The 13815-nt window shown below is 33.9% G+C and overlaps 1 protein-coding gene across 1 annotated transcript; it reads right to left on the reverse strand.

Moving 5' to 3' along the window:
- Nucleotides 1-2438: 2438 nt before the first annotated feature.
- LOC114317804 (putative methyltransferase PMT12) lies at nt 2439-9920 on the reverse strand. The gene is made up of 8 exons (XM_082910761.1): nt 9884-9920; nt 9676-9744; nt 8910-9020; nt 8029-8182; nt 6803-6861; nt 3208-4654; nt 2817-3093; nt 2439-2688 (listed from the first exon to the last, which is right to left on the reverse strand). Exons 3-5 carry the CDS (start codon nt 8989-8991, stop codon nt 6858-6860), a joined length of 240 nt encoding a protein of 79 aa, XP_082766887.1. The 5' UTR covers nt 8992-9020; nt 9676-9744; nt 9884-9920; the 3' UTR covers nt 2439-2688; nt 2817-3093; nt 3208-4654; nt 6803-6857.
- Between the last annotated feature and the right edge of the window lie 3895 nt (nt 9921-13815).

Below are 13815 nucleotides of genomic sequence, written 5' to 3' on the forward strand. Positions count from 1 at the left end.
TAAAAAGATGAATTATTTGAAGTATGCTAAACTTAGCCTTAGTAATTTTCGGATCCCTAACATTTCTCATAATACAAATCTCAAAACCTTTGAAGTGGCCTGGCAAAATGTAACAGTTTATCAATTTTGCTGTTCTTGTCATACCCACACAAGTTTAATCAGATCATTACAAAATATACAATAAGTTCATAAGATTAAATCATATGGCAATGCGCAATGAACAATGAATTAAATTAAAGTAATTTCAAATTAAATTAATGAATTAAAATTGTTAAATATTAATTATTGCAGTACAAGTTTTAATTAAGAGCATAATTGAAAAGGGAAATTGCAAGTCAGTACAGGACTACAAAAAAAATTACACCACTAGAATATACTATAAGATGGATTCACATGAACATACAAAAAAACAATATACAAGAAATAGATTGAATCTAAAAGCTTAAAGAACAAAAGATAAGGGATGTAAACTGAGACCCGTATATCACACAGTGTCCGTAAAATAGATTCGCCGCCTCGTCGATATAATACTAGAGGTCTTCCAGCATCTATCTCCTAGGATACAATGGTAGAACGTTTATTATAGTAGCACTCACTGGAGCAGCTTCGGCGAACTTGAACATTGGTAGTACCTCTCCATAACAAAACCAAAGAAAATGACTAACAAAAAGAAGATATGAAAAATTCTAACAAATTTTAATGCAAAAATCATCTCCATCTTTTCATCCATAAAAAAACCGTTCTCTATTTTTCATCTCTAAAACCTCTTATCAAAATAGGAGGGAAAATGCATCTATTTGTACTTGTAGGAGAGTCTCAAGCCTTTAAGGCCAATAAGGTCAGAGGTTGAAAACCTCATTTGCATTATATATGAAAATAAATATATATAATGTTATTTGAATAATTCAACCAGATGGATAACAAAATGGATACGGGTATTAATCCACAACCCGATCCAAACCTAATCCCAAATCCATGCACATTAGGGGTGTTTGCAGTTCGAATTTGGACGGTTTTTGGATCGGTTTGGACCTGCCCGCATCTATGCGGTTTGGGAAGAAGACAACCCGCAACTGCTCGCAATGCGGTTTGTGTGGATAGGGTTCGCGAATGTGCGGGCGGTTGTGGGCAATTTGCGGATTGAACTTTTTTCTTCAAAAATTTATTTTTGAGCCTTATTTTTTTTCCCATTTTGTAACTATTTATTTTGGGCCCTTTTCTTCCCATTTTCTAAAATGCTCCAACATTATTGATTAGTGAGTTAGAACTCATAAAATTAAAAACACAACAAAATCAATTCGTAACACAAACAAATCATTCAAAATCTTAAATCAAATCATAAACTAACACAAGCACATATTTCAAAATTCTAAACTAGAACTTTATATTCATTAATGAATTTAAAATTCCAAATCACACTTCACACTACAAGAATTCGCACTTTTGCCGACTAAAATTTAAGTCGGCAAAAGTCCATTTTAGTCGGTAAAAGTTATCCGTGACTAATTTTTTTAGTCACCACTTTGGTCGCCAATTGAGAGTCACGGAAAGTAATTAGCGACTAAAAAATTTTTTAGTCGCGAAAAAGTTATATTTGCCGACTAAATTTTTGATCGCTAAATATATAATTACTGCGACTAATCCATTTAGTAACTAAAATACTTTAGTCGTGAAAAGTCATATTTTCCCGACCAAACATGTTAGTAGCCAATTCGCACATTCAACAACCAAATAGTTTGGTCGGCATTTGTCGCCCATTTCCACGACCAACTAATTTGAACGCAAATTGTCACATTCCACGAGCAAAAAATTTGGTTGGCAATACATTCCACGACCAAAAGATTGGTCGACAATATTCACTACAAAAAATATTTCACTTTTACCGACTAAAAATTTGGTCGGCAAAAATCCATTTTTAGTCGGCAAAAGTCATTCGCAACCAATATTTTTGGTCGCCACTTTGGTCGCCAATTGAGGGTTGGCAAAAGTAATTGGCGACCAAAACTTTTGTTAGTCGGGAAAAAGTTAGATTTGCCAACTAAATTTTTGGTCGCTAAATATATCATTACCGCGACTAATTCATTTAGTCACTAAAACACTTTGATCGCGAAAAGTGATATTTTCCCGACCAAATATGTGTCGCCAAAAGCAAAAAATCAACGACCAACTGTTTTCATCGCCAAAAATTGAGAAATCGCCAACTAATAATTTAGTCGCCAAAAGGTAAAGAATTGCCGACCAATGATTTTAGTCGCAAAAGTGTAAAATTTGGCGACCAATTATTTAGTCGCCAAAACTTTTCTCAACCAAATATTTTGTCGCCAAAAGACATTAAACAATCAACGACTAATTAGTTAGTCGCCGAATCTCTTTTTTTTTTTTTTTTGCACAATCAATTTTTGTTTATAAACATTCAATCCAATATTAAACAAAATTCATTCAACACAACCTAAATATAACATTAAAATTCATCATATTTTCCTGCTCAATCCCAACTTTACAATCATTCCATTCAAAACATTAATTGAGACAAGTTTTAAACATCCATCCATTGAAAACCAATAAGTAATTGAACAAAAATTAAAAGGAAAATCAATGAAGGAATCCAAAATATTTTTCTACAACAGGAAGGAATATATATATAGTTTTGAAGCATCAGCCTTGTGCTTGATCGTTTTTGAAAGTCACCTACAAATAAAATAAGAAAAGTTAGAATCTAGAAAACCATCCAAAATGAAGTATTCTCATAAAAAAAAAAAATTAATATGGCAAAAAATTTATATGATTATATTACAAACATTTGATGATGACTATACCACAATTAAGTATTGTCATACTTGAATAATGAGACAAAGCAACTTAGCAAGTCTCGCCAAGGTAATCCTTGAGTAATACTTTGAGACAACAAGGATGTTTTGCAGGAAACAATATCGTCTTGTAGATTGCATGTTCTATTACTCTCTGTCTCAAGCTGCTCTGTTACCTAAAGAACCACCAAGCATGTTCTTTTCATTCTCAAATTCATCCTTGAATGTATTTCATGAAGTCATCCACTGAATAACCTCCATTGTAACAAGCTGTTTCAAGAGCAACCTATGACAAAACAAAAAGGCAAGTATCCAATAGTGTTAACAGAACAAAACTATGCTCTCTGTTTTTTTTTTTAGGTCATTTACTATTGGTTTCAGATTAATTGGATAGACATACCTAAAAAGTTATATCCACTCACTTCCAATTTTCCCTTGGAGCCTCCTATAGCTAGCAAAAGCATGAAGCATAAAAAGTTATATCCGCTCACGAACTTAACTTAACAAGATATCATAACATTAAAAATAAAACTTAACTTACATCACATGTGCCTAAAGAATCTTATGGTTGTGATCTCTTTTTATATAAATTATTGCTTTATTACCAATCATGATGTTCCACATAACCATCTAATCATTATTTATGCACAGCAAATGAAAGTGAATTTACATAAAAGAAAAAAATATTCATTGTAATTTCCATCAGCTAGGAATATGGCTATTCATGACATGAGTGATACTAAGCAAGAAAACAAAATTTACATGTGGCTTCCTAATCAACTCCTTGAGAAGAGAATGAAGTGTTAACCGGAGTTCTTTGAAGAGGACAGCAATTAGGGCAGGTGCTACCAATTTGGACAGTACGTGTATTTTTAAAAATAAGCCATCCATTTTTTATTTTGTTTTGTGAAAAATAAGATAAATTGAGCAAATTACGTTTATTGAATCGATTTAATTTTTTTTATAGAATATATAAATGAAGAATCCTACAAAATAAACGTTCGAATTATCAAAATAGAACCCGTAATAAATTTCACGAGTCTAAATAATCCTCCAATTCAAATATAAATTAGAGGCAATTCAGATCCTATATATAAAATAAATGCACAGCATGACCCTTCACCATATTGTTCCCTTAATGCTGTGGACACTGAACATTGATTTGTTTGGTGAGATAACCAACATTACACACAACTTAAAACAATATCATCACTTTACTATTATAACCTCCAACAAAGACATAACACCTAATATAAGTAGGAAAAAAGAAGTGGGAATAAAAAGAAAGCTAAATCTAAAATGAACAAATTCGAATCATCACAGTTAATTAGGTGATTGCCTTCAAATTCAGAAACACATTGAAAACATAATGAGAAACATATATAGTTTTCAAGATCTTGTTTCTCATTATGTTTTCAATGTGTTTCTTCTTAACAATATATGTTTACTACCACCTAATTAACTGTGATGATTCGTTACTCTGTCCTTTTAGTTCCTTCTCAAACAATATATTGCATATTTACCAACAAAAAACAAGCCCTAATATGTTACTCTGTCCTTTTAGTTCCTTCTCAACAATATATTGCATATTTACCAACAAAAAACAAGTGGACAACAACCCAAGCTCATTTGTCTTCCAGCAACCAGTAAACAAAACCATGAAAGGACAAACTGTACCTTCACCGTTGTCATTGGCTGATATCACAGTGAAGATGTATTTGAAGAGAGCCATGAGAGTGAATGTCCAGAAAATAAAGGAAAGCACCCCATAAATCTCTTCATCATCCTCATGAAGGCTCAGCTTCCCTGAGAAGGTGGTCATGTAAACATACAGAGGCGAGGTATACCTATATATAGAGAGTGACAGACAAGGGGACAGAGCATTTCATGAATGTCAAATTGTAATAAATGAAATTCTTCTTCTGTTTTTTCTTTTTTTTTGCCCCAAGTGAATTTCTCATGTCCAAATTTATAGTTTAAAAAAAATCCCTCACTACAAGATAGTTTTTAATTCAGACAACCCAAAATAGTTTTTAATTCAACATCAACAGAAAGAACTTAATTCAGACAACCCTAAAATATGTTATATGTGCCATTAATGTGAAAACTCAATTAAAAATTATACTCTTTAGTCCCTCAAATATACCATATATATCACTTTAAAATATGCCATATATGCTGATGCTTTACTGTTAAGAACATACATTTAGGAAGAGTTGGCCATGTTTTGAAGGGAGTGAACACTGGAAATTCAAGAAAATTCTTGCTATACTTTTGGGACTACAGTTGGGTATTTAGAATTACGTAGATTGTGAATAAAGTAGGGATTTTATGGCTGTTTGGGTACTGTGTTCCATACATGTGGACAGTAGCTAGGCTGAGTTTTTAGTTTTTTTGGTATTAGGCTAAGACATTTGAGGAGAGTAGGATTTAGGCTTATCAAATAATATTTTAAGTGTAGGAGAAGGTTAACAATGTCTAATTTTAAGTTCAGAGGACCTGATATTGTATAAATTAAAATAAAAATGAAGAGAAGTAGAAGAAGAAGATAGGCATCGCATTCAAATTCCCCAAGGCATCAGCCTGGGGATCAAAGTATAGCACACAGTTTGCCTCTCCATATCAAACTACAATTAATTTTTTGTTTTTAATTGTACTCTAAAGACCTTACCAAATTCCACAGCTGTCAAATATAATAGGCACATGGGAATATGGAGAGACATGAAGTCCACTACTATGTGTTATAAAAAGAACAGGTCAACTCAATAAAGCATGATGATTCATGATTGCAATTTGATATTTTTGGTTGCAATTTGCAATTTAATATTTTCAATTAACAGAGATCCATTGTCCATATGATAAGCAGAATCGTAAGACATTGCGCTATATTGATTGCCATCACTTAAATCAGTCACTATCCAATGACTCACACCAATAGAATTCTTAAATATATGTAACACAGATTATTTTAGGCTTTCCAATTTGAGAAATCCACCAAGTGGATTAGAGAGCTATTGTGAAATCTACCTAATCAGACTAGTAGGATCTAGGAAAATTCAAGTAAAAAATTATGGCTCTGTTTGGTTGTGAATTGAAAATGTAATTCTACAGGTGTGTTTCAGTATGATGTTTGGTTGAGTGTTTGGAATCAATTTTCAAAATCTCTGCCGAGAGCTCTGTGCATCAGCAGCGTTTTTTGTGATTTTTTTGCCTCAGGGAAGACCGCCTGGATGTCCATGGGGTCTTCCGCCCGGACGTCCCTAGGGACATCCGCCCGGATGTCCTCTACTGTACAGATTTTTTTTTTTTTTTTTTTTTTTGCAATTTATTTATATAATCGGGAAAAATATTTTCTGAAAATTTTTAAATTTTTTATGTGCTTTAAAATAATTTTGAATTGTATGTTTAGTTATGAGTTGTAAATTTTTGTATCACATATCAAATGTCACATCAACAATTCCCCACTCAAATCAAACCTCTTTTCCAAAACTATTTTCAAAACTCTTTACCAAACAAATTTTCTACACTCAAATCATAATTCTATAACACACAAACTCAAAATACAACTCATACTCTCAAATCACATTTACAAAACACAACCAAGCGCAGGCTATAGTTTTCCCATGATCCATGTTTGTCACTGCAACCAAACCCATCAATCCTTCAAACAACTCTCCAAACTATATGACTCTTAGTAACTTTTAAGCCATCAAATTAACCGTAGCATGTTAAGGAACAATTAAAACTAATTCAAATTCCTATAATGAAGGATACAGTAACAAGAGTTGGGAAACAGAGTCCAAATTCCTATAATGAAGGCTACAGTAACAATGATATAACAGTTAAGTATACAACTTAATCATTTATGTATATCCTTAATTCCTTAAAAAAATTTCAAACGAAAAGAATCTCAAATTCAGAAAAGTATAGTTCTGCTAACATGTTATAGTTCTCCTGATGCATAAAATAACAAGAACACCATCAAATGTGCATACCGATATATCTTCGTTTGGAGCAAAACTGAGACAACGAACATGTCTTGATCACCATTCACCTGTACAAGGGCAACAACTAGAAGTTCATCTAAATATTCCAAGCAGAAATCTAAACAAGAAATATACTTATTTAAGATACACTCTCATGCAATTATAAGTTCTCCGTCCCACAAACAGCATACTGCATTCTCAGAAACTGAATTTAGCTTTGGAGTAGATAATGAGAGACCCCTAATTGAAGTTTCCTTCAAAAGGTACAGTTCTGGTAGGGACCTATAATTTCAGAAAAGCAGCGTTCGGGTGGATATGCACCAAACCAATTATGTGATGCAATACTGAAAATGAAAATTCTGCAGGACTAGTTCCATTATTTGCTTTGATCATTGAATTAGGGAGGACACTTGTCCTAAATTTCCTTATTTTTCTCATTGAAAATTGGGAACAATCTTGCACAAGGATGAATGACTGCAAAACTGATTCAACTTGAGATTAAAACAGTTATTCTTATCTATTTAGGGCTATACAGAGTCCTTCATTTATGTCTGCTACAGGTGCATTTGGATGAAAAATGCCTAATGAATTAACAAATTCTCCTAACCCCATTGCATTTCACATCAAACAAATCAAATATCTACATAAACAAAATCGAATCAACATATATTTTTTTTGTGGATCAATAAGCACACAATCACATGAAATCAATTCTTCGAAGCCAAATCGTCTATATAACTTGTAACTTGAAAGGGTATGTATAAAGTATAGTATTAAAAAAAAAAGAAACCATTTTTTACTTTTCAAATTCTTGACCAGGGAGATAAAGTGGTTGATGCATCACATGATAAGACCACAACACCAAAAGACATGATAAGGTACGATGAGAAAAAGTTACACGGAACCATGTCATTACTAGGCTTTATAGTCATTACTAGGATACATGTCATTACTAGGCCAAGTGCTTAATTTCAATAGGGTTTACAGTCCCATTTTTTACTGCTGATGGTCTAAACATAAAGCTTGCCAATATTTCATGTCAATGGTTACACATAAATTACAGTAGCTGTAGGCCTACAATGCATGAAGTTAACATGTCATACTACTGAATATGCTTCAGAAGCCTTACGGACATAGCAGTTGTCAAATAGAGATTTAAAACTTTAACCATTCAAGGCAGTTTAATGTACTATTTGCATCACCAAAATATACCAGAAAGAAGATAGTTAATATACCAAACACTGTCTGGATCATCATCTGAATCACACAGCGGAGGTCGCGTTCCTGCCTCATGACTTAAGTAGCAACTGTTGTTCAAGGGCTTCTGCCAAATTGCAATATACCCCTCCACAAGATTCCAACAAAGGCGGCTTGTAAGATTAATCATCTCTGAAGATGAAGGAAGACAAACGATCAGTAAACTGAACTTCTTGTCTGATGTGCTGCACATGTTACTCCTATTTAGACCACCAATAAAATACAATGGAAACACTTCATTTGGGTGCACTGGAAGATTGACCTTCATTAAACAAATTATGGGGCACCCAGATGAACTAACATATTATATGTTTTAGGACCTTTCCCTGCCATTTTATCTAAGTACCATAACCAGTTTGCAAATTTTTTGTTCTGCAAGCTGGGGTAGTTACCAAATTCAGATTCCTTAATTTTTTCTAAGGCCTCGTTTGGGAACAGGCTAATTAAGTAACTTTTTGGCTATTTGGCTAAAAAGGTAAGTAAAAAAAACTTGTATGTTTGAGATGACTTTTTGGCTAATTACGAAAAGATGTGCAAAAAATAGAGAGAAAAAAGAATCTTTGACTTTTTGGTATGGGTTGTTGGCTTTTTTGCTAATTTAGTAACTTTTTGACTAATTGACTAAAATAGCCTCTTGCCAAACGAGGCCTAAGTTATAAACAATTGCAGAAGTCACTCTGTAAGCAATTGGGATTCAACAGGGAGATCAAATGCAAACTAAGGTGCACAATTTTTCATATAAGGGTATAACAGAAAGCTGTGCAAACATTCGAAACTCAAACTCAAAAATGCTTATCGACTCACTAAAGTGAAAATAACTGTTCATCTTATTTTATAAACAAATTCTTCTTAGTCATACCTTCCCACTGCTCTTCAAGGGCTAATTCATGCTTATAAACAGGTTGTGCTGCCCAAGCAAAGTATCCTCCTGCACATAGCATCCTGTTGACCTCGAGCAGCAAAATTCCATCTTTGCCACAATGAAAGAAACAAACAGAGGCATGATATTTTTTATGTCCCACAAATGAACATCAACAATTTTCCCATAAAATATCTACTACTCTTTCCAAATAACAGATTTCCACAATGATAATGATATGCCACATGGAAAATAGTGAGGATAGATGACATGGAACAACTAGATTATAAAATATAATGCATAAACAAGAATGATTACACATTGGCCTCATAAACTTGCAGATATGAATCATATGGTAAATAAAAATGCTTAATTGCCTTTTAAACTACTTTATCTCTTATCAATTGGAAGTGTGAAATGAGGAATTAGGCTACAACACAATACATATACACACATACATATACACACATACATATACTAAGTGAATTGGGATCTCATATCAGACATTCACTTGCCAGTTTGAAACTGACAAAGTCATCAATCTTTATGCAGGTGGTGGCTCTATTACCCATATCAACAATACAAGAAGTTAATGAGAAACATATTTGGCATGAAAATTGTATTTAACCTTTGAGAGAAATGCTGCAAGGAAGCAATAGGAGGTGCAACACTTCCAATATATACTCTGATGCCTAATTAGTTGTTCACTAAATCATTTTCTACCCAACAAAGATAATAAATAAAATTATGAGAGAGAATAGCATACCATCACGAGTCCAATTAATTCTACATCTTGAACAATGTATCAAGTCAAAAGCTTGATAGGGTTTAAGATCTGTTTGGATTATAAAACTACATCATTGTTGCTCCAAGGATACACAGTCACATAGAGATATAGAGGAACCATTTCAACCCAGTCGATAGAGGAACCGACTGGAATGGGAGAGTCGAAAGAAGAGTCAAAAGAAGCGTACCGTCTCGCCGCCGAACTAGTCTCGCCGCTGCCAAACTAGTCTCGCCGCTGCCAAACTAGTCTCGCCGCTGCCCAACTAGTCTCGCCGCTGCTGAACCAGTCTCGCCGCTGACTGAAACCCTTCCCCTTCAACCCCAGTCTCTCTTCAAACCCTCTATCTTCTCTCTCTCAGATTAAGGTTTGCTCACTGTTTTGAAACATTGTGAAATCAAGGGCTCTACAAACCTTTTGGGGGGGGTGGGGTTGAATAGTTTTATTTTTATTTTAATTAATTTTTTTTATTCGGTAGAAGTAAGGATAATATTTTAATGAAAAATATTTTTTATTAAAATAAAGTTAATTTTTTATGGTCGATGAAAAATATTTTTTGTGACCCATTTTTTGGGGGGGGAGGGGGAATAGTTTTATTGTTATTTTAATTAATTTTTTTTTAGTTGATAAAAGTAGGGGTAATATTTTAATGAAAAATATTTTTCGTTAAAATAAAGTTAATTTTTTATGATCAATGAAAAATATTTTTTGTGACCCTTTTTTTTTGTGGTAGAGGAGAGGGAGCGGCAGTAGTGGTGAAAAGGTGGTGGATAAGAGGTGAGGTGGTGGTGGTGGTGGTGGCGAAGAAGATTAGTGGTGAAGTTGTGGTCATGGTAGAAGAGACGGAGTAGCGGTGGTGAAGGAAAGGTAATAGTAGTAGTAGTAGTGGTGGTAGCAGTGGTGGTAGTGCAGTGGTAGGGATGGTGGTAGTAATGGTAGTCGTAGAGATGGAGTGGCAACAGTGGTAATAATGGTGGTAGTGGAATGACATTTGCAGTAGTGGTGAAGGTGGTAGAGGAGATGGGTGGTGAGAGAGAGATGAGTGAGAGACAGATAGAGAAGAGAGATAGAGAGACAGATTGATGAACGAGAGAGAGAGAGAGACAAAATGGTCGCTAAAAGTGCATTTTCTTGTAGTGGAGAGCTCGATAAATAGAGAAGAGTGGAGAGAGAGAATGAGCAAGATGAACACAATGGGGGAGAGAGACAGACAAATAGAGAAAGAGAAAGAAAGAGAGAAGAGTGAGAGACAGATGGACAGACACAGAGAGAGAAAGAGAGAGAGAAGAGTGATGAGTGAGAGAGTGACAAAGAGAGAAAGAGGTATATATATATAGAGAGAGATAGAGAGACAGACAAACAGAAAAAGAGAGAGAAACAAGAGATGAGCGAGAGATAGACAAAGAGAGAGAGAGAAAGAGAGAAAAAAGAGATAATCGAGAGAAAGACATAGAAAAAGAGAGAGAGAGAGAGAGAGAGTGGAAAAAAAAGAAAAAAAATGAGCGAGAGAGACATAGACAGAGACAGAGAGATGTGCAAGAGAGATAGAGATAGAGGAAGAAGAGAGATAGAGAGAGATAGAGAGAAGAGAGATGAGCAAGAGACAAATAGAGAAAGAGACAGAGACAGAGACAAAGGCAGATAGACAGACAGAAAAGAGTGATGAATGAGAGAGAAAAAGAGAAGAGAGAGAGAGAGAGAGAGACAAAGAGAGAAAGAGATAGAGAGTGAGAGACCAAAAAAAATTAAACATGAACTCAAATTGGGTAGTATGTGTTCCCACAAAAAAAATTGAGTTTTATTGCCGACTAAATGTGTTTTAGTCACCAAAAATGTATATTTGCCGACCAAATGAGGTAGTTGCCAAAGATTAAAAATAAAATTATACTAGATATTTGGCGACTAAATTTCTTTTAGTCGGCAAAAGTTGGTATATGACAACTAAAATTTATTTAGTTGCCGAAAATAAATATTTGCCAACGAAACTTTTAGTCGCCAAAAATAAAAGTAAATTTTTGTTTTCCATTTAGCGACTAAATAAATTTAGTAGCCAAAAGTAACTATACAACGACTAAAATATTTATTAGTCGCTGAAAATAAATTTTTGGCGACCAAACTTCTGGTCGCCAAAGATAAAAAGTAAATTTTTATTTTTCAATCAGCGACTAAATTATTTTAATTGCCAAAACTATCTACACAGCGACTAAAATATTAAGATAAAAAGATAATAATAATAAAAAATATAATTAAAAAAAAAGTGCGGGCGAGTTTTTGGGGGTGCGGGTTAAACCTGCAACCCGCCCGCAACCTGTAAACACGTCATATTTCAAACCGCATCTGTCCGCATTATATTTGCGAAACCGTCCATTTGTATGCGGGTTGGGTGGTTTTTACGGATCGGATAAACCATTGCCCACCCCTAATGCACATGCACAAACCTAGGCCTAAGCCCAACCCATACCAAGACTAAGTCCAGCACATGCACATGCACATGCACATGCAGATGCACAAGCCTAAGCCTGTTCATACCAAGACTAAGTCCAAGTCCAAACCTAAGCTTTAAGCTCCACTAGGTCCAGCCAAAAACTAAGTCCAAATTCAAGCCCAACTTTTATTAAAACACATTTTATAAGACAATTTCTCATTCAAAAGTTAATAATTTCAACTCATTCTTTTTGAGTTGTATCCTTCTCACTTAAGAAAATATAAAACTACTTGGACTCGCCCAAATCAGCGGTTGGATCCTATTTTAATTTAGTATTAAAGTTGTCAAAAAAAAACTATTATTTCCAACAAAGGGAAACAAAAAGTCATGAACAACAAACTAAACATGTTAGCTCATCACGCGGTCGACGGTACATCCCTCATGATAGAGTTTCTGGTGATGAGGTTAATTAGAGATTACTCCGTGAATGATCTATCCACCCAACCGACATTTTTCTAAGACAGTTTCAAATGAATCGATGGTTATTTCTTCGTATGTAATCCAACAAGTCTCACGGCTTGCTCTCGCCTAGCCCTTTAGGTCGATCAAACCCCACTTAAACCAACATTTCATAGTCAAACAACCTTACTTCCAAAACCTATGATATATTAAAAAATTATTTGATAACCCATATTTTCCTTAATTTCATATGACTATATATGATTTATCCACTTGGTTTTAGGATTAAAGAACTCACATCTTCAATTCGACTCTATAATAACTTGGTCCCTACCATCGTAAGGTCAGCTTCTATTAATCACGTAAGTAGTTCAATAATTAGGACTAGAGAGCCCAATATGCAATAATGATAGTTAGTTTAATTAATTAAAAAAATTATAGTTAGATTAAATAATTTTGATTTGAGAATTGAATTATTTTATCTATTGTGGGATTGCCATCATTTCATTATCTTATTTATTACAGTGTGATTATAGATGCCTGTCGTTTGTTTGTTTCCACTTATGTCAGCCTAACCTTAAGATGAGAGCTTGAGAGAAGTAAGCACACAAAAGAGTTTAAAGAAAACTTGATAGCTTACAAAATGCTCGAATTGTTGAGAAAGTTTGAATAAATGAAACTATTACCTTTATATAGGCAACTAGAAATACAACTAGAGGCTTAGATCTATCCAAGTATCATAATCTAATGGCCGGATGTATTCTAGACACTTCTCTCATCTCTTCAAATGGCACATTCTAGAATATATAATAGAAATGAAAAATGTTTGGTACCTCAAAATTTTGTGACTCAAATGATTCAAATCTGTCAAAATGACGTTATTTTACACTCAAAACGACGTTGTTTTGAGTGATTTGAGTCACAAAATTTTAAACTACGTAACATTGCTCAATAGAAATATCTACAAGTGTACAACTCTACATTTCCCTATGAGACTCTAGGAAAATTCCAGGAACTTCAAAAGCTTAATGAGGATAGCATTCATAATTTCATGTAATTTCATAAATTATTAGTTGTTGAACAATGTTAAAATTATCTAGATTTTAGATCATAAATATATATCATGTACACAAATAAAACAACATAAAGTTCTACCATTTTTTTTTTCCGCTCAGAAATGGATAAAACTACCGTAATGGTATATTGATTTCTCAATCATCATCTCTACTCTTTATATG

The sequence above is a fragment of the Camellia sinensis genome, unplaced genomic scaffold (genome assembly GCF_055761805.1).
Source record: "Camellia sinensis isolate YWXY unplaced genomic scaffold, ASM5576180v1 Unanchor1, whole genome shotgun sequence".
NCBI lineage: Eukaryota > Viridiplantae > Streptophyta > Magnoliopsida > Ericales > Theaceae > Camellia > Camellia sinensis.

Bases quoted from the DNA above. Each gene is read 5' to 3' on its own strand.
- LOC114317804 (XM_082910761.1), bottom strand. From the start codon at position 8,991: ATGCTATGTGCAGGAGGATACTTTGCTTGGGCAGCACAACCTGTTTAT. The intron at 8,183-8,909 runs GTATGACTAAGA...CTTCATCTTCAG, and splicing joins CCTTGAAGAGCAGTGGGAAG to AGATGATTAATCTTACAAGC.